The sequence below is a fragment of the Oncorhynchus kisutch genome, linkage group LG3, assembly GCF_002021735.2.
Source record: "Oncorhynchus kisutch isolate 150728-3 linkage group LG3, Okis_V2, whole genome shotgun sequence".
In the NCBI taxonomy this organism is placed as follows: Eukaryota; Metazoa; Chordata; class Actinopteri; order Salmoniformes; family Salmonidae; genus Oncorhynchus; species Oncorhynchus kisutch.
Window position 1 is genome coordinate 66299806 of NC_034176.2, and position 26827 is coordinate 66326632.

The 26827-nt window shown below is 43.2% G+C and overlaps 2 protein-coding genes across 3 annotated transcripts in view; one reads left to right on the forward strand and one right to left on the reverse strand.

Annotated features, from left to right (window-relative positions):
- The window catches only part of LOC109887782 (unconventional myosin-Ie), a 55395-nt gene extending 33372 nt beyond the window's left edge, over positions 1-22023 (forward strand). Inside the window, exons 6-29 of one of the 2 annotated variants that reach the window (XM_020479068.2) lie at positions 2769-2858; positions 3742-3873; positions 4374-4508; positions 4718-4850; positions 6156-6352; positions 6461-6541; positions 7308-7394; positions 7519-7605; positions 8504-8671; positions 9260-9345; positions 10819-10900; positions 11309-11415; positions 12086-12184; positions 13062-13206; positions 14955-15069; positions 15246-15415; positions 15510-15655; positions 17212-17358; positions 17585-17742; positions 17858-17947; positions 18042-18255; positions 18575-18610; positions 19966-20147; positions 20306-22023. In XM_020479068.2, coding sequence (XP_020334657.1) covers positions 2769-2858; positions 3742-3873; positions 4374-4508; positions 4718-4850; positions 6156-6352; positions 6461-6541; positions 7308-7394; positions 7519-7605; positions 8504-8671; positions 9260-9345; positions 10819-10900; positions 11309-11415; positions 12086-12184; positions 13062-13206; positions 14955-15069; positions 15246-15415; positions 15510-15655; positions 17212-17358; positions 17585-17742; positions 17858-17947; positions 18042-18255; positions 18575-18610; positions 19966-20147; positions 20306-20382 — 2964 coding nt within the window. In that variant the 3' untranslated portion in view covers positions 20383-22023. The remainder of the gene's footprint in view (positions 1-2768; positions 2859-3741; positions 3874-4373; positions 4509-4717; positions 4851-6155; positions 6353-6460; positions 6542-7307; positions 7395-7518; positions 7606-8503; positions 8672-9259; positions 9346-10818; positions 10901-11308; positions 11416-12085; positions 12185-13061; positions 13207-14954; positions 15070-15245; positions 15416-15509; positions 15656-17211; positions 17359-17584; positions 17743-17857; positions 17948-18041; positions 18256-18574; positions 18611-19965; positions 20148-20305) is intronic. The other variant, XM_020479074.2, reaches the window with a different exon arrangement.
- Positions 22024-22153: 130 nt separating this feature from the next.
- Positions 22154-24691, reverse strand: LOC109887808 (G2/mitotic-specific cyclin-B2). Its single transcript, XM_020479088.2, has 8 exons — positions 24526-24691; positions 24030-24146; positions 23674-23931; positions 23426-23584; positions 23114-23350; positions 22800-22940; positions 22554-22664; positions 22154-22431 (listed from the first exon to the last, which is right to left on the reverse strand). Exons 1-8 carry the CDS (start codon positions 24550-24552, stop codon positions 22315-22317), a joined length of 1167 nt encoding a protein of 388 aa, XP_020334677.1. The 5' UTR covers positions 24553-24691; the 3' UTR covers positions 22154-22314.
- Positions 24692-26827: the final 2136 nt, after the last annotated feature.

A 26827-nucleotide genomic window follows, 5' to 3' on the forward strand; every position in this document is an offset into this window, starting at 1 on the left:
TACTGATTATTGGAGGACTAAAAAAAAGCCGATACTGATTAATCGGCTGATTTTTTTATATTTTTTTTACATTTGTAATAATGACAATTACAACAATACTGAATGAACACTTATTTTAACTTAAAATAATACATCAATAAAATCAATTTAGCCTCAAATAAATAATGAAACATGTTCAATTTGGTTTAAATAATGCAAAAACAAAGTGTTGGAGAAGGAAGTAATATGTGCCAATATGCACTATGTGCCATGTATGTGCCATGTAAAATGTGTGCCATGTAAAAATGTGTACCATGTAAAAAAGCTAACGTTTAAGTTCCTTGCTCAGAACATATGAAAGTTGGTGGTTCCTTTTAACATGAGACTACAATATTCCAAGGTAAGAGGTTTTAGGTTGTAGTTAATATAGTATTTATAGGACTATTTCTCTCTATACCATTTGTATTTCATATACCTTTGACTATTGGATGTTCTTATAGGCACTATAGTATTGCCAGTGTAACAGTACAGCTTTCGTCCCTCTCCTCGCCCCTACCTGGGCTCGAACCAGGAACACATCGACAACAGCCACACTCGAAGAAGCGTTACCCATCGCTCCACAAAAGCCGCGGTGCTTGCAGCACAAGGGGAATAACTACTCCAAATCTAAAAGCGAGTGACGTTTGAAACCGTATTAGCGCACACGCAGCTAACCATTTCACATTGGTTACACCAGCCATTAGGCTGATAGGCTTGAAGTCATAAACAGCGCTGTGCTTGCGAAGAGCTGCTGGCAAAACGCACAAAAGTGCTGTGTGAATGAATGATTACGGGCCTGCTGCTGCTCAGTCAGACTGCTCAATCAAATCAGACTTAATTATAAAAGAATAACACACAGAAATACGAGCCTCTGGTCATTAATATGATCGAATCTGGAAACTATAATTTCAAAAACAAAAATGTTATTATTTCAGTAAAATACGGAACCGTTCGGTATTTTATCTAACAGGTGGCATCCCTAAGTCTAAATATTCTTGTTACATTGCACAACCTTCAATGTATGTCATAATTACGTAAAATTCTGGCAAATTCGTTCGCAATGAGCCAGGCAGCCCAAACTGTTGCATATACCCTGACTCTGCGTGCAATGAACGCAAGAGAAATGACACAATTTCACCTGGTTAATATTGCCTGCTAAACTGGATTAGTAGTTATAACTAGTGATTATGATTGATTGTTTTTTATAAGATAAGTTTAATGCTAGCTAGCAATTTACCTTGGCTTCTACTGCATTCGCGTAACAGGCAGGCTTCTCGTGGAGTACAATGGTTAGAGCGTTGGACTCGTTAACGGTATGGTTGCAAGGTTGGATCCCCTGAGCTGACAAGGTGAAAATCTGTCGTTCTGCCCCTGAACAAGGCAGTTCCTAGGCTGTCATTGAAAATAAGAATGTGTTCTTAACTGACTTGCCTAGTTAAATAAAGGTGTAAAAAATCCACTGCCAGTTTTTTTTTTAATCGGAAATCGGCGCCCAAAAAAAAGATTCCGATTGTTATGAAAACTTGAAATCGGCCCTAATTAATCGGCCATTCCGATTAATCGGTGGACCTCTAATCTGAATATTATGGAAATAAGGTATTTCTGTTTTTTTTTAATTTGCAAACTTGTTTTCACTTTGTCGTTATGGGTTATTGTGTGTAGATTGATGAGGGGGGGGGATGATTTAATCCATTTTAGAATAACGTTTAAAAAAATGGGGAAAAGTGGAAGGGTTCTGAATACTTTTTGAATGTACTGTACATGGTTCTGCATTGTTACTGGCAATGAGTCTTATGTGCCTTGCATCTTTTAAATCATTTTAAGATGTACTGAAAAGTGTGCTTGTAACGTTTGTTGAAGAATGTATTTAAAATAAGTCTATGTGCGGTCTATGTAGTATGTTACAGAAATTGCCCTTGGAATTTCTATTGTTTTATTGAATAAGGTCTCCATTGTGTTGGAAACCCCCTACCTCTCTCAATTCCCTTCCTGCCCCATTGAGCTTTGTCAATCCCTCTGTCTACATGTCTCATTCACATGGTCCCCCCAACTCCTGTGTGCTTGTGGTAAATGTAAGTGCTTGTGGTGTGTATGTGTGTGTGTGTGTGTGTAATGCTTTGTGAGTGACTGTCACTTCACTACCCCTGTCTACTCAAACAGACAGACTGAACAGCAAAGTTGTTGTCTCTGATTATCGTCACCCTGTATCGGTTTCTGACTGCAGGATGCATATCAGATTACCATGCCCCTGAATCATATGCATGCAAATCGATGTGACAGACACAGCATGTGTTTTTAACCTGGAAATTGTAAGTGTTTTGAAGTCTCACGTGGCTCTCACAGAGCGGTTTGATTAGTTACATAAATATGTAAGGTTAAACTGAGCCCTGGGGTAAGTACAAAAAGCTGTTACACTAAAGTCTGTTTTCTTCATAGAGGACAATAGTTCAGGGACGCAAAAGGATTCCAAGAAATGCTACCACTCCACTTAAGCATTCAATAATAGAGAGGATAATAGTTCGGTCTCCACGACACTGTGCTGATTTAAAACTCATGGGCTCCTGATATGCAGATGGCTCATGGGAAAGATAATGTGCTCCAGACGCTATGAGAGCGGAGCGAGGGTGGAAGACGGTGACGGTGCATGTTGATCTGCCAGCAGGGATGTGGATAACTGTCTCCCTACCTACTACCTCTATACCCTACCTGTCACACTAAAACAAGCCTACTGTCTGTCTGCTCCCTCACAGCATGTCAAAGACATCATCCTCCAGTCCAACCCACTCCTGGAGGCCTTCGGGAACGCCAAGACAGTGAGGAACAACAACTCCAGCAGATTTGTAAGGGTTCCACGTCTTTGCAAATCTCTTTTTTTTATTAGCGGAATGGGGGCGCCTAACATCATATGGTTGGCACTGTGTTCTGCCCTGATGATTTGAAGTTGCTTCGCGGTCGTTTCCGGAACCAAAGCAAACACAAGGACGTCCAGTGCAAATAGAGAAGAGAAAAAAAGGAGATAGTGAATTACATGTGCTCCTCTTTTTATAAGCTGTGTTACTGCCTTCTCCCATCTCCTCTTGGCTGGGGCTGCTAGCCTCGTGTGGCATGGTTTACCAGGGCTGTGGGGACACACTGTCCAAAAAGAGTGGGAACTCCACTGCCAGTAAAGATGCACATAGAAAAACACATACTATACTTTAAAGACAGTTAGTTAGCTTGGAAAGAGGTTTTAAAGGCAGTTTTTAGGGCCCTCTAAAGCCAGTTTATCTACTTACAGCATTCACAACAGAGCTTAGTGGTAAGTATTGTATTCAGGTTGACAGACAAGGCAGTACTGTCTCTGTTCTTAGTTTTCCTGGTTTAGTTTGGGAAAAGTAAATGAGGTTTGACACATGGTCTGAGAAATGGTTGAGGAAGTCTCCCTGTAGGAATAGTGTCTCAGTGCACTTTGGGGCTTCAGACTGACTGGGAATGGGATAGACATTACAGAGGACAAACCTGTCTGGAGGAAATAGGGAAAGGGTGAGGGAGGGAGAGAGAGAGAGAGAGAGAGAGAGAGAGAGAGAAAGGGGTTAAGCCTTAGTACACACACACCACTGGGTTGCAGGTGTGCACCCAAAGTACAACTCATTTGATGGTTGTTATTTCCTGCTCTGAGAGGTCTGGGTTTTAGCTTTAGCGAAGCCTGCGCTGATAGTAAAGCGCCACACTCTCCTCCTTCAGGGGAAATACTTTGAGATCCAGTTCAGTTCCGGCGGCGAGCCAGATGGAGGGAAAATCTCCAACTTCCTGTTGGAGAAATCGCGCGTCGTCATGAGGAATCCTGGAGAGAGGAGCTTCCATATATTCTATCAGGTGAGGGACTCCAGTAACATGGTGTGTTTTTATCATTTTCCTGTTTAATAAGAGTGTTTATGCACATTTTAGAACTGGGGAAATGTGTACAGGAATTGGCTCACAGTGTCCATGAGTGAAATTCAGCATTCAGGACACTAACAGTAACAAGTGCCAATTGGCTCCTGAAAGCAGGTCAGGTTGTTCTCACTGTGTACCACTTGAGGTCTCTGGAAGAGAGGCAGTGGTCAAACTCCCATAATGCAACTTTCTTGACACATGAAAGGAGAATAAAGCATATGACTCTAAATTGGGTGTAAAACGTGTGGTGCTGATCACTTAATGAGCGTGTGTATATGGTGCTGCCTGTCTAAACGACTTCTGACATGTAGAAATGTGAGGAAAGACAATGTGAGTTCACTGGTTGAAAGCTCCTGTAGACCTTTGAGTCTAGAATTACTGTATACAGGTTCTTACTTGACAGAGGTGTAATCATCTAACACTGTCTTCTGTTTGTGCAGTTGATAGAGGGAGCCACTGGAGAACAGAAGAGCAGCCTCGGAATCACAAGCCTAGATTACTACAATTACCTCAATCAGTCTGGATCCTACAAAGTGGATGACATCAACGACAAAAGCGATTTTCAGGAAACTATGGTACGTTTACTTTCTTTCCATTGTGATGGTTCTCTCTCTCTCATTGTGATGGTTCTCTCTCTTATACCCTGTACTCCACCTGTTTTTGTTTTACCAGTGAAACCACAACAGGAGTAATTAGAGGACATGGTTTAGGTACCACAGCAGTAAGTAAACACACGTTTCATCCACGGGTTCATGTCTCCTGTTCTGTCTCTGTCCTCTACCAGCATGCCATGGAGGTGATTGGCATCTCAGGGGAGGACCGTGGCCTGGTGCTGCAGATCGTAGCCGGAGTCCTGCACCTTGGGAACATCAACTTCAGGGAAGCAGGGAACTACGCCGCCGTTGAGAGCGAGGAGTGTACGTACCAACCCTTGTAACTTTGTTTATGTAGAGGGCTAGGTAGAGTTTGTTGCTTGCACCAATCCAGTCCTTTCACATCTGTGAGGGGAGTCAACAGGATGTGGAAAGGGAGAAAGTGGTCAGGTTGAAATGCAGTTAGACTGTCTCTGTGTGTCTCCAGCCTGCAGACTGGCATGTCCCCCTGGCGTTCCTCTCCAGTGTCCTGGGCTTCCCTTTATGGGACGGGTTAGGTTAGGAAGCACATTTCTCAGCACACTGCACTGACTGTTTTCACTCCCAGAAGCTTCATTGTGTTAATGCAGGGCTGCAGCCAAGCTCCAGGCCACGCTGAATTACCAGAGAAAATAAAATAAAAATTTCAAGGTCTGGGCACATTACATCACAGACTAAAATTACTCTGAGAAACGCAGCCTCTTCCTGCACCACTCCTACTTTTCCCCCGCCCCTCTCTTCCCCTTCCTCCCTCCCTCCTCTACTTCCTTGCCCGCCTCACAGCCACCCATCCAGGCTGAATGATGAAATGTAGCCCCTCTGGTTATCCAGGGTACAAAGCGGCGTTGTGTGGAGTCTGCGTTTCCTCTTCCCCCCTATATCACTTCCTGTCTGACTGCAATGTGTTTCACATATCAAGACCCCTGGTGCCCCATATAAAACCACACCAACACAAGTCGACATAAACATCTGCTCACGCTCAGCCAAACAAATCCCTGCCTCAGATCCACTAGAAAGAACACTCCCTTGTACTGTACATATAACACTCTAACCATCCATCAGACTGGTATGGATCATTATTTTTGGTATAGATGAACTGGCTGCTCATCATTGATACTATCTATATACTCTTTGAGGGAGAGTGCATTGGCAGGCTACAGTAGGAGATGCTGCATGGTCCTGAGGATAGACTTGGCCTGTGCTGTGTTATAGAGTACAGTCAGTCACATCCTCATTTCCCAAACGGGGGCTATTTGTCAGACCCAGAGTTAGACCCAGAGACTGAGAGCAGTTTCCTTCTGGAGGAAGTGACTCAGTGTAATGAGGCAGGGAGGGGCTCTCAGGAGAGTCCTAATGGCCCTCCACATGCTCAGGCCTCTGCTAGGAGAACCCAGTTGTTGTGGCTATGGCAGGGAGGAGGGAGCAATGAGTCATCACCAGACTTGATTGCATTCCGTTTTGTTGTTGAACCCTTTATTTATTTGATCCAACGTATTCAGAATGTACTGGTGTTTTGTTTCATGAGGAGGGTGTGTGCCACACATCTGTCTGTCTCTTTCTTCATTCTCTCTCCTCTCTCTCTCTCTACAGTCCTGGCCTTCCCTGCTTTTCTGCTGGGGATTGACCAGAAGCGGCTGAAGGAGAAGTTGACCAGCAGGAAGATGGACAGCAAGTGGGGCAGTTCTATGGAGTCCATCGATGTGACACTGAATGTGGAGCAGGCGTGTTACACACGGGACGCCCTGTCCAAGGCCCTGCACTCACGTGTTTTTGACTTCCTAGTAGAGGTATGAATGGACACTCCTTCTCCATGACCTGTTGACCTTTAGACTAATACCCGGTCCTCTCCTTTCATAAATGGCCAAATGTAACAAAGCATTTTTTTTCTGTTTCAGTCCATCAACAAAGCCATCGTGAAGGTTCATCAAGAGTTTAATATTGGTGTGTTGGATATCTATGGATTTGAAATATTCCAAGTAAGTTTTCTGTAGATTTGCCCTTTTATGTTTTGTGATTTACATTTGGAAATCATAGCATAAGATGATACATGGTCACTACATCGCAGTAATCATAGTAAAGTTTGGGTAGTTACACAGCTTAAAGACAGAGGATCAGACCGATTTTGTAAAGTGTCTGGATTATGTCCCATCTCTTGATTGGGACAGCATTCTTTAATGGACCTTTCTAATCTGATTAGCTGTTTGTTTAGGTTGCATTATTGGGGGTCTCACTGATGCCCCCTGAAAAGGACTGGCCTTGATTAAATAATGAAACGGGACAGCTTCAGTGTCGTAGCGTGGCGACAGTCTCAAATCATGATGTACCTGTCCTCTGATACCTAACATGAGCTAATGTAAAGCTTTAAGTTTAGATAGCATACAACTGTTATCTAAACAGTGGTTGGGTCCGTCCACAGTCCTTATGTTAATACACAGGCCTATTACTAACAAAGCACAGAGAAAATAAACCTCCTGTGTTAGTGCTCAGACGACCTGAGATGGGATATATTGGGTTTCTTTAGATAAAACATTAGTCTCAGGTCCCAGGTCTATTGGTGGTGTAAAGTACTGTGTAGATGTTTTCCTCCAGCCACGCCAGGCTGACTGGTAGATATCCTCACCTCATAAACATGGCCCATTCAGGAAGCCCAGAGGAGTTCCCCAGCTCTCTGTGTCTGTACGGATGACCTCACTCTCACAGCCTCTCTGGTTTATCGCTAACACACCATCTCTTTCTGTGTAGAAAAATGGCTTTGAGCAGTTCTGCATCAACTTTGTGAATGAGAAACTGCAGCAGATCTTCATTGAGCTCACGCTTAAAGCTGAGCAGGTAATGTTTTGGGCTTTTTTCACTCATTGTTCTCACACCTTTTCACCAGCAGAAGCTACTTGTCTCATGTTTAAGTAGAGAATCATCGTCAGACCAATCACTCTTCTCCCCCCTCTCTCTCTAGGAGGAGTATGTACAAGAAGGCATCCGGTGGACTCCTATCGAATACTTTAACAATAAGATTGTCTGCGATCTCATTGAGAGCAAACTGGTAAGTAGAGTCCCCAGTGCCCACTATTAATTTAATGCACACCTTGAAGTCACATATAAATGGGATAACAGGAAACAGTTGTGAGACTGCTTTAGATAGATCTGTAGTTTGTTATGCCTGCCATCAGAATGCTCCAAATAAGAGCAAACACTCTGTCAATTGAGTTACAGTAGGGCCACTGAAGCCTCCCCACTCTTCCCATGACCGGCAGTCTAACATCCTCAAACGTGCCGACATGCCTCTTAATTTGATTTATCCGTCCCGCTGAGAGGCTTAATCCATGAAATCCACAACAAGGGCGACCCTTAAACAAGCTGTGATCTGAGGCAGCCAAGCAGGGAGTCTGTGTCCAGTCTCTGACTCCTCTGTTTTAGACCAAGTCCAGTTAGCTACATCTGTGACTGGCAACTTCACCAGAGTTTCATTTACACTAGTGACAGAAACCTGTGTTCTCTGTTTGTGACTTTGCCACAACTAAAGAGCCAGAGACACTGCAACTACTGTCCCTAGTTAAGGCCACTGGCCGCCGTGTCCATGGACACAGCGTGGAGCCAGATAGGGCAGCAGCTGTGTGTGTGTGTTGTGATGACATCATTCAGTGTGTGGGTGTGTGATGTTCTGGGATGCAACGCGGTAGCTAATTATAAATTGGCTCTGCTGTTATGCTTTGCGCTGGTGGAGTACACAACGAACACTGTAACCCATGTTTATCACTTTAGCCTATCCATGACATTGACATGACATGTATTTATGTGGAATTCAGAAAGAGTGTCTAGTGTGTGGAGAAAGTTTGCATTGTCAGTTATAATCATAGATGGTCATGGGGGATATGTTAATATTTTAGATCTGATGTGTTGTGGCTGAGGTTATTCTCTGTGCTCTTTGGTTCTCCTCCCAGAACCCCCCTGGCATCATGAGTATCCTGGATGACGTGTGTGCCACCATGCACGCGGTGGGCGAGGGGGCAGACCAGACCATGCTGCAGAAGCTGAGGGTGGCCATCAACTCCCATGAACACTTCAACAGCTGGAACCAAGGCTTCATCATCCACCACTACGCTGGCAAGGTCTGCAACACTGCAGTATACCTCTCTTCTCCTCTCCTTATCCCTCTCTCCTCTCTCGTCGCTATCTTTCTCTCATTCTGTCTTTCACACTGTTGTGCTCTTTCTTCTTCTCATGTCATCTATTTATCTTTTTCCAGTCCTTTTCTCACTCTTTCTCCATTTCTCTCACCCTTTCATTCTCATGGTCTGTGCTGTGTGCTTCAGATGTGTTTGGTGTCTCCGCCTGGTACACTCTGCATGCCACAAGTCCTAATTAACCATGTCATAATGGCTTGGAGGGGTCCTGGTCCTAAGTCATCATGGCTTAGAACATTCCTACAGTACCACCCCAGACTATAGTGGTTATACCGATGATCTATACACACTCTATGTATATGAAGCTGTAGTTGGGAATGCAACATTGGTGGTCTTGCAGAGAACCTGTCATCAATCGTTTCTCTTTTGTCAATTAATTCTTTGTTGTTGCTCTTAACATTCTCTCAGTTAATTTTGATAGGGTACCTGGACTGAGCAGAGGGTACTAACTGCTATCTGAATGGTTAACTGTGTGCTGTGATCGTCACTAACCCTCTAACATCTCTCCTCCAGGTGTCCTACGACGCAGAGGGTTTCTGTGAGAGGAACCGTGACGTCCTCTTCAGTGACCTCATCGAGTTGATGCAAAGCAGCGAAATGTGAGTCACTCATCACTTATGCGAGCATTAGAGAGCATATGCAGCTAGCTGTTCTTTCTGAGACCGGGCCGAGCATTTTGTTTAGAGGTCCACAAAGAGAGATCTTCTTTTATGATGTATATGAATGGATGCATCTGAAGGAGACTTGCAGATGACTAGTGCAGCTGGAAAAGGCAGATCAATAGGCGTGTGCAGGGCTGGAGGTGCTCTCCCCTCTCTTGGGGGTTTGCTCAGGACTTCTAAGGTCTGGCGAGTGTCTCATTGTCTCCTTAGGGAGCCGCATTGAGGAGTAGACTCCCCTGCCCGTCTTGTGCGTTCCTGGGCCTCCTTTGTGCCGCCAGTGGCCATCTGTGCAAACAGCCTCCACAGCCTCTAAAGCCCTTTTGTGTGTAGCCTGCAGGGGGGCCTGCACGGTGGGCCATGCCAAGACCCCCAAACCCCATTCAGACACGTGATCACACACACACACACACACACACACACACACACACACACACACACACACACACACACACACACACACACACACACACACACACACACACACACACACACACACACACACACACACACTTATAGACACACAGACACACACACACTTATAGACACACAGACACAAATGTGTGGAGGGAAAGGAGCCTCATTCCTTAGCGCAGCAGGTCTGCTCAGAGAAGAAAGAAAATATCATTATAGTCAGCTGGACATTGTTAGTGTGCTGCTGGTCCATCTGCACACACAAAGCCCACTGATCCTCCCTTATGTCCCCATGGCCTTGATTAAAAAGTTTAAGACCAGACAAATACTCCTGCAGGGAAAGATGGTAGCCCTCGTGTGTAAACGTTTGCACATTCTGTGTCCTGACTGTCCCTGTATTTGTTTTTGACGATTATGTTTGTCAACAACAAATAAGTAATTCCTTAAGCAGTATATTTCTTGAACTTGAACCTTGTTGCTATTTACAACAGGTTTATTTGAGGACTGCAAAATGAGCACTTTGAGAACTTCAAGTGATAAACAGAAAGGTTGAGATCAGAAGTGTTCTTGAGGTTCTGGAATGCTGGCAACTATGTGCTACATTCTGACCAGCACACATCCATCATGGGTTTAGAGACCATGTTGTGAGTGAGGACATTCTGACTGTAGCATGATTACAAGGAATGTGTATAAAGAAAATACCATATTTGCTGGTATAACTTTCCAGTCAGTGCAATAAAAATGCACATTTTTGAGGAAGTAAAAGTCACAGTTTGGCAGGAGAGCAGCTAAAAACCACAGTTATTCAAACTTCAGCTCAGTTCCCTGAAGCTAAACAACAATGTGAGCTGAGCCACTGGCAGCCAGCGCAGAGATTCCACAGACCTGAGTTTGCTGCTTCTAAGAAAACTAAAGTGGAGAACAGTCTTAGCCTGGTCTTCTATATACGTTGCCAATGTTGTCTATCAGTCCTTATTACACCCTGGTTCTCCTCTACAGAGCTTTCATCAGGGCCCTGTTTCCAGATAACCTCAACGCCGAAAAGAAAGGCCGGCCGACGACAGCGGGCAGTAAAATCAAGGTGTGTTGAGCAGCTGTGAGACGTGTGTTTGTACACAGTACATCAGTGACATGGGTGTATCTGTGGGCCACGCCCCTACCTGACCTTATCACTCTCTGTCAGGTGCAAATCCAGAGCCTGGGGATGAAAAGATAATTCACTCCAGTGTTGTTTTAGTGTCGTCGCTGTGTTCTAGCGATGCCAGTTTTAATCAGGGTTCAGGTTCTCTCTCTGACACGCATCAGTATCTTTCAAGCACAAAGATACCATCTTGTAATCAGTAGTGTCAGTGCTGTGTCCCTGAACACTACAGCTTGGAGTACAAACAGTGATTCATCAACAACATGTAGATACAGTTGATATATTTTAAACACAAACTATTCTTCATCCTCTCCCTCCTCCTCTTCTTCCTCCTCCTTCGCCGTTCAGAAACAAGCAAATGACCTGGTCCAGACGCTGATGAAGTGCACCCCTCACTACATCCGCTGCATCAAACCCAATGAGACCAAGAAGCCCAAGGACTGGGAGGAGAGCCGGTGAGTGTCTGAACACTGAAATGTCAGGGAACTGCAAAACACACAGTCTTTGAGATGTGTGTCAAACTAAAGTATTTTTTATTACATCATTTACAGTTTGTTCTGGAGATTGTCAATTGATATTGAGCAGGATATCCCATTACTCAACTCAATGTTGTTAGGTCTGCTTGTTGAATCATACTGTATTTCCCTGTTCTGGCCTCTTTAAGACTGGGTGATGGAGGAAGTCTCTGAGACACTCTTACTCTAACTCCCTCTGTTTTTCCTCCCCACTCTTTCTTCCCTGGCTGGGTACGAGATGTACTGATGCAGGGTGCTGTGTTTGGGCCTAATGGCCTTCCTGTTGTGAGCAACAGTGAGCTGGGCTCAGGCTCAGGCTCAGGCTCAGGCTCAGGCTCAGGCTCAGGCTCAGGCTCAGGCTCAGGCTCAGGCTCAGGTCGGACTGCCTAATTAGCACCGGAACTGCTGTTTTCACAGGAAGCCTGGGTTCATTATAAAATACACTTGATCTATATAGATTTATCTTAGAAATTGAGGAAGGTAGATGCTGACAGATAAACGTCTTCACTGCTATATCTTTGTGGTGAAGGGTTGGTTGAGGCACCTGACCAACCTTCTTCATACATCCCAGCCAGACTGACCCTGTATTCCCCTCTCTCTTCTTCCTCAGGGTAAAGCACCAAGTGGAGTACCTGGGCCTGAAGGAGAACATCAGGGTGAGGCGTGCTGGCTATGCCTACCGCAGAGTCTTCAGGAAGTTCCTCAACAGGTAAGGCCCTTCCTTCTGGGGGAAGAGTGGCATAAAGGAATTAATGAATTCTACACTTTCAGTGTATATCAAATCAAATTGTATTGGTCACATACATGTGTTTAGCAGATGTTATTGCGAGTGTAGCGAAATGGTTGTGCTTCTAGTTCTGACAGTGCAGCAATATTTAACAAGTAATATCTAACAATGTCACAACATATAGCCAATACACACAAGTAAAGGAATGGAATTAAGAATATATATATGTATGAGTCACTTTCATGTGACACAATCTGCCCTGCCCTGCCCTCCCAGAATGACAGCGGTTGGTTTTGTATGCTCCTATCCCAGTCGGCAGTATAGGGTAGGGCGGTCTCTCTCTCATCTCTCTCAGGAAAAGGACACAGGGTCGGCATTTGCAGGCAATCAGGAAGTGCTCACTTTGCTAATGTTCGTGTTGGCAGGCTCGAAGGAACAGGCTGTGTGCTGAGCCTCCTGATGAGAACCACTGCTATAGAACACAGGGAGAGCTCAGGGCTTCTGTTGTAGGCTTTACTGTATCATACACATACTGTATAAGAGTCATTGTGAAAAAGCACGGCTGAGTTTAGAGTTTGGTTATTGTATTGTTAGACTTGTGGTGAATGTATTTTCTTAATGCGCCTCAGACCTCTTTCATCTCCATTGCATCATATAGGACAGAGATAGCAATAGTATACTGCTCCTGTACACCTGGCATAGGCCTTACATTGCTCATACACTTAATCCCTCGCAAATGCTGCAACAACATGTCCAAAATTCAAAACGAGGGTTTGGTTGTGGATTTCTCTCTCAATCTCCCTCTCTCCTCTTTGTCTACATCTAATTATCTTTCTCTCTCCCTCATTATGTTCCTCAGGTATGCCATCCTGACTAAGGAGTCGTGGCCTACATGGCGTGGAGATGAGAAGCAGGGTGTTCTTCATCTCCTACGTGCAGTCAACATGGACCAGGACCAGTTCCAGCTTGGACGCACAAAGGTCTTCATCAAAGCACCTGAGTCGGTAAGACCACCCCTCTCTGACCTGCCTACATACATTTAGACCACACCTCTGTGACCGCCCCTGTACCACCAACCTGCCTTCGTCCAATGAAAATGCCACCTACCTAACGTTCTTCTAACAGGTTAGAACAGGCGTAGAATTAGATCTCTCATAGGCTACAGGCTGCCATGGTGTTGTTGACATGTGCGTTGGCATGCAATAATTCTGTTGTCAGGGAGAGAAATCCAAGACTCAATAGTTTTTAGACTGAACACCATAAAAGGCTGTAGTATTCAGAAACATGTCAGTATATCTGTGATTGGGGAGCAGGAAGGAGGGGGTTAGACCCAGCTCTGGTGCCCATGTCAGAGCTGTTGAGTCAACACTACACTGGAACTCATACTCCAGTGCGAGGCTGTGGTCAAGGAGGTGGTGGGACATTGGAGGGTGTTTTTTCCACCGTAACTGAACTTTTTCCCACTGCTCCAATGAAAGCTGTGCTTGTGGCTAGCCCGTGAGATCACTTATTGACATCTGTACACACATACATGAAGATACATTACATAGTCCTGAATCAGGCCTTGTGTGATTCCAGCAGCAGACTGCCAAGTTCCCACCCCCCCTTCTCCCACATTGCCCTCCTGAGCCCATGCGACTGAGGTGTGCTTATGAAACACAAATATCACACGAGGCGGACCCTGCGATTACCCAGCTGCCAGGCTTCTCAAAACAAACCTCCCTCTGATAAGACGCTGACACAAAGTCATTAGTACATGGCTAAAGCATTTTTTTTCTCTTCATGCTATTAGATGACATAGTTTGAGTCCAGGCCAAGAGTAGAATCACTCTCTCTTCAGAGTAGACTGTCTGCTAATGGTTAGCCCTGTGAGACACTGTCTGTCAGAGGTGTGACACTGTCAGATGCTGCTCAGAGTTAAAGGTCTGGATGGCTTAAACACACTCCCAGCCCAGATTAAACACTGGCTCCACAGTCTCTTTAACAGTCATCTCCTTCCTTTCATGGTCATTCTTATCCTCACTATTGATTTTTTTCCCCATTTTATTTTAACATGTATAAACATTAATTTAGTTAAATCAACCATACTTTTTGTTCTATTGTGAACTTACTACTCATACTTGTTTTGATTGAAAAAAAATCTTAAACTTAACATTTTGATCGATATTGTTATTTACCAAATTGTTGATGAGCGTTGAGGAGCGTGTGCATGTGACCAATAAACTTGGATTTGATTTGACATTCAGATCTAGTTTGAATGTATTTAGTAACTAAAGGGTAATTTGATGTAAAGTGATAGGACATGTCCGAGCCTGTGTGGCCTGTGGCAGGGGTGTGGCAGTGCCAGGGCTGCATTGGGCATGTGTGAGTGGGCATGATATTTAGTCTGGGACAGGGGTGGGGAGATTTGATACTGGGTGTCTGGGGGGCCATTAGGAAATGAGAGGGAGGTAGCTGAGCCAGGGTGGGCTTAGGACTTGATGGCCCACCCACCCATAGTACTGTTACTATCTGTGCGCATGAGCCTGGACATTGGAGAAAATAGCATATTAGGCATGGAATCTGAAAAAACCTGACAACTTGGAACTTGGAATGTTTGTATATTCAGATTTCTTCAGGCATTAACAATATGTCTGTACAGTCATCCCTGTCATTGTATTTGGGTGTGTCTACACTGAGGTATGCCCAGTATGTTTTGCTGTCACAGGTTGTTCAGGTATAAATGTTTTCATATCTGTGCCTCTTTCTACAGCTCTTCCTGTTGGAGGAGACAAGGGAACGTAAGTTTGACAGCCACGCCAGGGCCATCCAGAAAGCCTGGCGCAAGTATGTGGCCCGCAAGAAGTATGTTCAGATGAGGGAGGAAGGTGAGTGACAATCATGTTTTGAAAAAAACTAAATAGCCTAATCGTCATGACTAATATTAAAACTTAGATGTCAAATAGTATCAAGGTTCTGGTCTAATGATTCTGAAAATGAACTGAATTGAGACTGTATGTATGCATCCTTGTCTGACTGCCTGTCCCTGTGTGTCTGTCCCCAGCCTCTGACCTGCTGGTGAACAGGAAGGATCGGAGGAGACACAGCCTCAACAGGAACTTTGTAGGGGACTACCTGGGTATGGACGACAGGCCTGAGCTACGACAGTTCCTGGCCAAGAGGGAAAAGATTGACTTCGCTGACAAAGTCACAAAATACGACCGTCGATTCAAAGTGGGTGTCTTGAGCAGCAGAATTCTCTGTTTGTTTGTTTCTGATATTGTTAGTCCAATGACCATTTGTCTCCTCTCTGTCCATATGTGGGCAGGGCATTAAGAGAGACTTGATCCTGACCCCGAAGTGTATGTACCTGATTGGGAGAGAAAAGGTGAAGCAGGGCCCTGAGAAAGGTCAGGTGACCGAGGTACTGAAGAGGCGGATTGATGTGGAGAAGATCCTGGCTGTGTCTCTCAGGTATTATGACCCAGGTCCTAGACACCAGGAGATGTTGGCAGGGTCTGCCTAGCCCCATACTGACTGTTTAGTGTTTATTCCCCTTAGGCAGTAAGAACACACAGGACCAGCAGACTCAAGGCCTCACAAAGCCAGCTAGTTAAAGTGTAACACTTTTCACCAGCGGTCACAAATAGATGCATAATGTACTGTACATAGAGACTATTGTTCTTGTCAGTGATGTCATCCAAACGGTTGTACATTCATGGTATCTGGGTTTCTGTATTTCCAAGTACAAAAGATACTACTCACTGAGTCTCAATAAGAAACTTGATAAACAGCTCAGGAATCAGCCCCCCATTACACATGAGATTCAGCTCACAGAAACCCAACATGTTAAGCTACAGCTATCTGCAGAAATGTAAAAGCTACGAAGTCTGGAAGTACGATCACTCAAGTCCCCATGTTCCTTAAAATGTCACACATGGGGTATTACAAACATGGAAGAGATTCAAACCTCTTGTATATGTCTGCTCCTGTGCGTGTGGGTGTGTAAAGGCTATTTGAATACACATTCTCAACACAACTACATAGTACGCTTCAGAGTAATTATTTTATTCTGCCTTTATTTTACCAGGCAGGTCAATTAAGAAGAAATTCTTATTTACAATGACGGCCATTTTGTTTTGTTGAAGTCACCAGTAAAGACAAATAATACCGACAGCATCAGCCCAGAGGTCAGGTCAATTATTACGACCCACATTACTCTGTGACCCACTAAGCTTTACATTTGCATATAACCAGTGAGGAAAAAAGAAAGAGAAAACACTTGACTGGTCAAAGCCGTGTTTAACACTCAACTGGATTATGAGTGTAACTGTAGGACTTGTATTATCATATAGCTTGTTGTTCAGTACTTATCTGTTTGAATGTTGCACATGACATTGTAGAAGACTTTGTAGAGGCACATACGTGGCTTTTGAGTCTGTGTGATTGAGTGGGGGGTTGTGGGTAATATGAACCAGGTGGTGCTGGGAGGGAAAGCAGGCATTGTAAAAAGCTCATTGGAGAAGACTTTAGTTCATTGGGGGGAAACAGTGCATCGCTGTGTGAGTTGCAGGAACAGGTTGCCCTTTCTCCTTATCTACCTGCTGTGTTGCCTCTCGCTGGTTATATGCAAATATCAGGCTTAGTGGGTCATGAAGTAATGTGGGTCATAATAATTGACCTGACCTGACCTGACCTGACCTGACCTGACCTGACCTCTGGGCTGATGCTGTCAGTATTATTTGTCTTTACTGGTGACTTCAACAAAACAAATGGCCGTCATTCAGGAGGGAATTTGTTCTTAATTGACCTGCCTGGTAAAATAAAATAATTCATCTGGAGCGTTTGGCGTTTACATGCAGATGTACTATGTTTTGTGACTATAGAATCGAATGTCGAATTCACAATCACTCTCCTCCAACATATCAGTTCAAACTTCAAATCAAACTTAATTAATATCTGTCACATTACAGTGCATGTCACAAAGTTTTTTCCCAGTCCCAACTGATTGGTCTGTCCCTGTTCCTCAGCACGATGCAGGACGACCTGCTGATCCTGCATGAGCAGGAGTATGACAGCCTGCTGGAGTGCACCTTTAAGACCGAGTTCATCAGCCTGCTGGCCCGCAGGTTCGAGGAGAGGACCCAGAGGAAGCTGCCGCTCAAGTTTGGCACCACGTACGTGCTGTAAACACAAACATGCATTTTAAACAGACAGTGTGATATATGGGTGGAGTGGAAGTAGACAAAGCTTTGGTCAACATTATTTACAATACTCTGGGGTTGTTCTGGAAATACTGCTTTTGATTTGGTACTGAGATAACGGATGACATTTCCCTGGCAGTTTCCAGTGGATGGTTTGAGTCAGTGGTTGTAAGGGAGATCTCTCTGCTCTGTCTCTCAGACTGGAGCTGAAGCTGAAGAAGGAGAACTGGGGTTTCCTGAGTGGAGGCGGCTCCAGACAGGTGATGTTTGTCCAGGGCCAGGGGGACGTGGCTGTCACAAAGCCCTCCAGTAAGACGCTGCAGGTCAGCATTGGTGCCGGTCTGCCCAAGAACACACGTGAGTATTACAGGAGTAGTGTGTACCATCCCTCCACATCAGGATTCAATCGACATGGTGTTTTCTTAGTGTTGTCTGAAACATGCTGTTTACTGACTTAGAGTCCCCTTTGTAGGTCCCACCAAGAAGAGCTTCACTCAGAGTCGCTCCAGCGTGTCCAGAACCCATCTGAACACTCCCACACGGGCTCCCCCTGGGCCTCCAGGTAGAATTATCATTAGCTGATGTAGGCCCTCACCCCTGTACATAATAAAGCAGTTAGCAACACTTGATGACAACCATCTTCCTCTTTGTCACAGTTGCCCATCAGAATGGTGGTCCGAAAAACACCAACCACATAGTCAATCAGAGGAACGCCTCACAGCATTCCAATCAGAGGCCTCCGTCAACAGGCAATGGGTCCCGCCCCTTCCTGCCCAACAACGTCATTATGAAGGAGAAAGGCAGCAACCATCCTAAGCCCAACCAGCCAAACCTGGACTGTCTGAAGGTCCCTGACCAGGGGGCGGCAGGGTGAGTACTGGCACCAACAGCCCTGATTACCTCCCAATCCACAGCCCTAAAGACTGATAACTATAATGACTTACTATACAGATATGTTTGCTCTTACATAAACATGTAAATACTGAGGATGAGTATGGTGTGTATGAGTGTGTGTTAGTATGGTGCAGTGTTGTTTCAGTGTGTGAACACACACACACACACACACACACACACACACACACACACACACACACACACACACACACACACACACACACACACACACACACACACACACACACACACACACACACACACACAGTAACTTGGTTGATGTATTCCTTTATAGTAATGGAGGCGCCCGGACATCTTCGAATGGAGGAATGTGAGTCAGTGTTTGCGGTGTGTTGGGTGATGGTTCAGACCTTAGCCAAGCCAGGCGCAGCTCACTGGCATGATGTGTATATCTCTCCCTGGCTCTCCTGTAGCTAGATGCTCACCTTCTTGCTTGTAGACATCTCTCTTACAGCTAATGTTGAATCAGAAGAAGGCAAACCCTATCATCTGATTGGATGAAACTACTGGAAAAAGTCTGAGCCCAGTAACATGCTGTCAATCATTCTGTTGTTGAAGAGTTATTTTACTCCAGAATTATACCTTCAAAGGCATGATATGGATTCCTGATATGGAATCTATTGTCATATTATATCGCTAAATCCCACTGCTTGCAAATTACTGGGCTTACTTTTTTCTCCCAAAATTGGGTTTGGTGTCAGTTAACATGGAAAACCTCCATTGGGTTCATCTCAATGGTTTTGAGATATCCTGGATACATATCTTGGGGAAGCAAGATATTACTTTTTTATTGGTGATTCCTTTGGTGTGATAGTTTGCTTATTGGTTGACTTCGTGAAGGGGTTGTGTGTATTTTTCATCTCTAGCCTTCTCAAGTTAATTCACTGTATTTACAAACAACTTTCCAGTGTTTTACACTCCATAATACCATGTGGTGATTTCCAATGAGACTTACCCCCACACCATGGGGGTTACCAGTGTTTTATGCTAACGTGAGCTCTAGTGTTATTGTGTTTCCACAATAACTAGTCTTTAGTATGACACTAAAGACTTGTGGTGCGCATAATCAACCATCTCTGCATCTTTCAAAACTGTTGCTTTATGAGAAGGTGTTAAAGTTCACTGTTAGCCATTGTTATGTACTGTAAGTACCAGCTGAAAAGTACCCAGGGCCTTGCCTTGGCTCCCATGCAGAGCAGGTCTGCCGGAGTCATGGCCCAGTGAGACACAGGTGCCAGCCCGCGTAAATGGAAACAGAAAAATCTGAGCCTTCTGGGTAAAACACTGGGGTAAATCCTAAATGGAAAGGCACCAATAGTGTTGTACATAGCTGTACCGAGACAAATCTATGGAATGGCTCGCCATCTTGTGGTGGAACTGTGCATATCAAATTATATTTAGTAAGGTGTCTTTGGAAGAAACAATGGAGTAAGCACAAACCAATCCAATAATAACTACCACACAAACTCACATGGTATGTCCTTTCATTCCAATATCGATAACTTCACATCCTTTGCTAAAGCCACACAATCACCAGCTTTCCTAATGACTGACTGTAGTGTTCCAGTCGGCCAGTAGAATAGTGTCACACTAATGAAGGATAGGAGACTTTCTTTTCTTTGATAACTAAGGCTCTCTCCTGTTGACTTTCTCTTTATTCCTCAGTGTCCAAAGACAGTCGGTCAGTAGACCACCCCCAGGGGGGGGGCGACCCAAACCTGCCCCCAAACCCGCCCCCAAACCCAAGCCCCAGGTGCCCCAGTGCAAAGCCCTTTATGCCTATGATGCTCAGGACACAGATGAGCTCAGCTTCAATGCAGACGACATCATCGACATCATCAAGGAAGGTAATACACAGGAGGCAGAAATCACATCATCGCACAAAGGGAAAATGATTGGATTTTGGTTGGTGCGGGGTGCATAAAACATTTGCACTTTAACTCTTTCACACTTAAAAATGTAACACTTTGGTCCCATTGTAAGCTAAGTCTTCCTTCTTGATCAGATGCTTCTGGCTGGTGGACAGGCAGGCTACGGGCAAAGCAAGGCCTGTTCCCCAACAACTACGTCAGCAAGATCTAGGAGCTGCATGAATAACAGCTGACTGTCAATCACCAGAAGAGAAGAACACACCTCTACTGAAGGGAGGAGATAGAGCTACAAAAGAGATTTTGAGAGAGAAGAGAGAAACTGACTTTTCACCACTCCTGCATTGTAGCCTTCATCTGGATGTAACTTCCTGTTGTTCTGGACAGACGAGTGTCATGCTTGCAATGAAGTTCTATTTTAATGAGGATCGGAGGGCAAATCGCTACACAATCCCTGTGAGCACTGAACAAATATTTATTGTATTTATATAGCTTTCTACATTCCCCCTCCCTTTTTCACTTCGCTATGGTTATAAGGTGATATTTTGGATGCATATAAATTATGCATGATATGTGGAACCAGGTTGTAACTCAATTTTTCATATTTTGGAAATGAAAGGGTTTTAACATGAATTCTGGGTTGTTTCCAAGAAGCCACTGTCTGTTTCAGATAATTGTTTAAAGGGGATTTGTGCTGCTGAACTGAATTTAGATGTATTGGCTATTTACATCAAATGGACATTAGTTCATTGCACTGTGATTTTATAAACTTCGGCAATGCATTTCACCATAAAAACAAGAATCAAATGGGTTTGATAACCAAGTGCTCAAAACAATGCCAATTGTTAATGGTCAGCTAAACAGATGCAATCACTTGTGGGAAAAGGAAATGCAGTGTAACTTTCAATAGGTAAGTCTTCAGGAATCCCCTGCTCTTATTTCCAAAATGCAAGTGATATCCCTAGAACTTAGTGTATTGTCTGGTTTATAAGCACTTTATCAGTAGCTACAGGTATTAACTTGGACAGACTGGTCACTCCTGCCACAGCTAATTGGATATTTTTAAAGGTTGCCAAACTAGAGATGGGCCTAGTTACTGGAGAATAATTTGTTTACATGGATCTAAAATGCCTGTTATAAAATTTTAGGTATACTGTATGTACATCTTCACATTTAGGAATGAAGGCCACTGTTAAAATTGTGCTTATGTATATTTTAGTGCACAGTATGGGTCAGACTAGAGTTTGTTCATTCAGGTGAAAGTAAAAGATGAATTCCATTGATCATGTTTTCCACAGCTTTCGCGCTCTCCATTTATGAAATCACTCATTAAGGGCTGGATTCAAGCCATATCACCGAAGTAGCGTGGAATAGCTGTGTTAATTTCCAATTGAGCCGTCATGAAGCGTTTACCGTGAATGTTGTCGAAGAGCTGCAGCAGTTCAGCACTATGGATTGAATAGAGCCCTAAAACATTGGATTCTTTTTTTACAGGCATAGGTAATTGTGGTCCTGTATGGTGGAAAATACATTTGTGCATTATGGCAAATTACTTAAAGCATGTACTAATGTAGTTAATCTGCATTTCATGTAATTAAAGACAAGTGATTTTTGCATAAATACTCAACCAGGCCTCTTTCCCCATCCTGCCCTAGGTGGACAGGACATACTACTTTCCTTACCAATTACCCATAGCTTGGGCCTAGGTGTTTGTAGCTTTGCCAACTTAACCAGTTGGTCAATAAGCATTGGCGAGACTACATGCCATTTGTTTAGGAACACAGGGCTGTAAAACCCTACAGAAATGTCAACACGCAGTACATGCCAATAAACTTGACCATTATACTGTACTTAATTTCAAGGTAAAGTTAAATGTCTTAATGAAATGGCTGGCCCATAATGTTACTGTAGCACAACTATTAGTTGTGTATAAATTACATACTCCTGTTCACATTTGGAGTGAGTGTTAGTACTTTGACTACAGGTGATGTTTAAGATGGTTCAAAACGTTTATTTGTACAAATTTAAATATTTACATGTACTTAAAAGCAGCAGTCTAAAAAGGATATCTCACGATGGATTCTTAAAGACAAAAAACAAGTTAAAAAATAAAGTGCAGCAGATTAAGAATCAGTCTAATCACACATCAGGGTTTATGTTCTGGGAGCAGAGCAGCAGCCATGTCATTTACAACAGCAGACTTCAGCTGAGGGATGAGGCTGATCCTCATTAGCCTGCTGCTTGCATACTTGTTCTTGACAGCCTGGAACACAAGTTAGTCAATGGTTCAGGTTCTTTCCAAGATCTGGCATGTATCATATTACCCAAATCCAATGGTGTAAGATTAAAATCACTAGAGCAAAGTCAAGCTATCAGACAACTTACTTGAAGCTTTGTTCGCCCTTCAGTGACAGAGACTACATTTTTGGCGATGTGCTGCATGATTGGCTTGAGGTGGTTCTCATTATAGGTAGAGTAATGCTCCTGCGTTACAGTCTGCACAAGAAGCATAACCAATAGTAAATTGACCATACCTGTTGCTAGTACCAAATCTGTTTGAACGTAATCTATGATAATTTAGTGGACACATCCCATAAACATCCCAATAATTTCCAGGAGACAGCAGCTTACCCAGTTGAGCTCATCAAGCAGCAGCTGGGAGAGGCACAAGGCTGCAGCAGCAATCTCAGAAGGATGGTAGTGCACCATGTCATAGTCAAGGAGGGTCAGTTCCATGAGGTATTTGGCTAGTGTGTGCTTCTCAACATCAGCCTGAAAAGACAACCATTGGTTAAGCCACTGCATGCAAGTAATACTGTAACCTTCTGGTACCCCGTCAGTTGTTGATTGCTTTTCGATCTTTAACAATTAATTGCAGTTCATGTCAATAGGCAATTTTAATAAATACACCAGTAAATAAAAAACATGCATGTCATTGAACCTACATTGCCAGCCTTGGAGGCTCTCCTGAGGAAGTGTAGGGGTAGAGGCCGTCCAAGCTCAAAGTTCAGACTGTGCAGAATCATCTGTTCCATCTCACGAATATGGGCCTTGGTGAATGCATTGTCTGTGATGTAAACGAAATCACCAATCTCCGGGGAATACATCTCTTCATACTTGGATGCCAACAACATGGCAGTCACGCCAACCAGCTGGAGCTTCTTGCGGCCGATAGTTTGCACCTTGATAAGAGAGGGGTTAGAAAAAGTAAAGAGGGATATACCATTTTTTTATGTATATTTTTTAACGAGGCTTACCTGAAGAAAGCGATCCAGGATGGCCACAGTCAAATATAGAGTCTCCTGCAGTAGCTGGAACCTGGAATGCACCTGAATCAGCCAGTCAATCAGGAGAGCGCGCATTCGTCCATTGATCTCATAGCCATCCATGTACTTGGGCCGGACAGACTGCTGGGTCTGTTGAGAAAGGAAGACATCAAGATAACCCAGTACAAAATATTTAACAAGTCAGCACCATGTTATCCTAGAGAGAAAGCACAAGTTACCTCAAGGCACTGCAAATATCCATAGATATCCTTTATATATTCAGAGCACAGTTGTGGCATGTCTGAATCCCCTTCATCAATGTCTTCTACAGCAAGTAGAGCTACTGAGAACGCCTGACACAATTCCTCTTCTTTCATGGACACGTTAACAGACTCTTCAGGCTGAGGAACTGGGGAACGTTTAGTCCGAACAGCTGCTGGCTGGTCTTTTTGGTTCATAGATTGTTCGGTTGAAGCCTTAGCAGCAGCAACAGTCTTCTGTAGAGAGTTTAGAGAAGCATATTTGAGGACGATCTGGGCGAGTAGCAAGTGAAAGCAGACAATGGACCAAATAATGCCGTGTAAGACAACAATACCTTGGACGGCACCGCTTTGCTGGCATTGGGAAAGTTGGACAGCTCACCAAGCACAGCCCTTCTTGCTCCAGCTACGTTTGCTTTTCCCATTCGTGCTGGGTTGTCTGCGTTCCATAACTGTTTAAGACAAAAAGACCTGTCAAACCAACCATGTGAACACAAAATATAACTAATACAAGTTTTGCATCGCTTGCTAGCTAACAAAGAAACTGCCGACTACTAATGTCGTCAGTTGACAAAAACGTTCGATTTAACCATGCCACATTACACTAGGTAACTTACCTAGCTAGATGTTCAGGCAGGTTAAATAACTCAATGTTGGCATTTTAGTAGCTTACCGACTAGATAAAAATTGGCTAGCTAAACTAAAAATAGCAAGCTGAAAGCAGACAACTACGAAGCCGTATTACTTTAACAAGCGCAAGTAACGTTAACGTTAGCTGTGAGTAACATGCACACAAAAACACATTAGCTTGTCCATATTGTAAAAACTCACCGCAGCACGAACTTCCAATGACGACATCTTTACGCTTTGTTAAAAACAAGGCAGTTAGATAACCAGCTATAATAGGCAAAACTCCGCTTTTAGTTCTGTTGTTTGCTCGTTATCTCCACAGACACAAGGCCCAAGTAAACAAGTCTCAACGAACAATTCCACAGTCATTCAAATACGGCTCTGTTGATTCTAATTGGATACCGCTTCATAGAATGCACCTCTTTCATTGGTTGCCAAAGAGAAATCGCGAATGACGTCACACAATCAGAATAGATCTAATTTCTTTTCTTTTTTTTCAACAACAAATCAATACAGAAAGTACATGGGGGAACACAAGTATACATAAATAAGATACAAAGGACAATTGGGCTAGGGGGTACAATATCACATTACACAAGGACCTTAAGGGACATACATACACTTATAATTCTAACAGCTTTTTTGTTAGTAGAGTATTTAATTGTCTTAAAATATAGCACAATTAATTTTTGTAAGGTAAGAAAATGTGGTGTTTTGTTTGTAAATGAATATTTGTGAATATGAAATTTGGCCAAAATAATAATTAAATGAATTACATAAAATTGTTTAAACTTATTTCTATCATTGGTAAAGAATCCAAGCAGTACATCTCTCCACAATAGTGTAAAATCTTCATACATTTATATATTGCTGATATATCCACTTGGCCAAAATAACATATATTTTATGAATTGACCAAAATGCTAATATTGGCTACTCTTGGCTAAACACTACACTTGGTCTTCAATGATTGATGAGTAGTAATAAGTAAGGGGAATATTCATAAAATCTACATAGAATGCATAAAATAGGTTTTTATTTATACTTGCTGCAGGCTTATTGGTTACATGGATGGATACATCAGTTAATCTTTACTTGATGATTCGCCATAAGGACTACAGATTATAAACAGTTTATACGCAGGAGCTGAATAGGCATTTTTAGTACTGCTATATCACATCTACAGTGCCTTCAAAAAGCATTCATACCCCTTGACTTACTCCACATTTTGTTGTGTTACAGCCTGAATTCCAAATGGATTCAAAATATCATTTTTTTCTCACCCTATCATCTAGAGAAAACATGTTTTTATATATTCTTTGCTCGTTTTTTGTCAATTAAATACATAAACATCTCATTTACATTAGTATTCACACCCTGTCAATACATGTTACAATCACCTTTGGCAGCCTTTAAGGCAGCAATTACGGAGTCATTCTAGGTAAGTCTCTAAGAGCTTTGCACAACTGGATTATACAATATTTGCCCATATTTTTAAAATAAATTCTTCAAGCTTTGTCAAATTGGTTGTTGATCAATGATAGAAAACCATTTTCGAATCTTGCCATAGATATTCAAGCAGAATTAAGTCAAATCTGTGACTTGGCCAATCAGGAACATGTACCGTCTTCTTTGTAAGCAACTGTGTTTAAGGTTATTGTCCTGCTGAAAGGTGAATTAATCTCCCAGTGTCTGGTGGAAAGCAGACTGAACGAAGCTTTCCTGTAGGATATTGCCCGTGCTTAGCTTCATTCCAATTCTTTTTCATCCTGAAAAACTCCCCATTCCTTAACGATTACAAGCATACCCATAACATAACTCAGCCACCACTATGCTTGAAAATGTGGAGTGGTACTCAGTAATGTGTTGTATTGGAATATTTTTTATTCTGTACAGTCTTCCTTTTCACTCTGTCAATTAGGTTAGTATTGTGGAGTAACTACATTCTTGATCCATCCTCAGTTTTTTCCTATCACAGCCATTAAACCCTGTAACTTTTTTAGTCACCATAGGTCTCATGGTGAAATCCATGAGCGGTTTCCTTACTCTCCTGGAACTAAGTTAGGTAGGACGCCTGTATCTCTGTAGTGACTAGGTGTATTGATACACCATCCAAAGTGGAATTAATATCTTCACCATGCTCAATGGGATATTCAATGTCTGCTCTTTCTTATTTTTTTTATCTACCAATAGGAGCCCTTCTTAGCGAGGCATTGGAAAATCTCCCTGCTTTTTGTGGTTGAATTTGTGTTTGAAATTCACTGCTTAAATGAGGGACCTTACAGATAATTGTATGTGTGGGGTACAGAGATGAGGTAGTCATTCAAAAATCACATTAAACCCTATTATTGCACACGGAGTCCATGCAACTTGTGACTTAAGCACATTTTCACTCCTGAACTTGAGGCTTGTCATAACAAAAAGGTTGAATACTTATTGACTCATAACATTTCAGCTTTTCATTTTTAAATAGTAAAAATAAAAAATGAATTCCACTTTATTA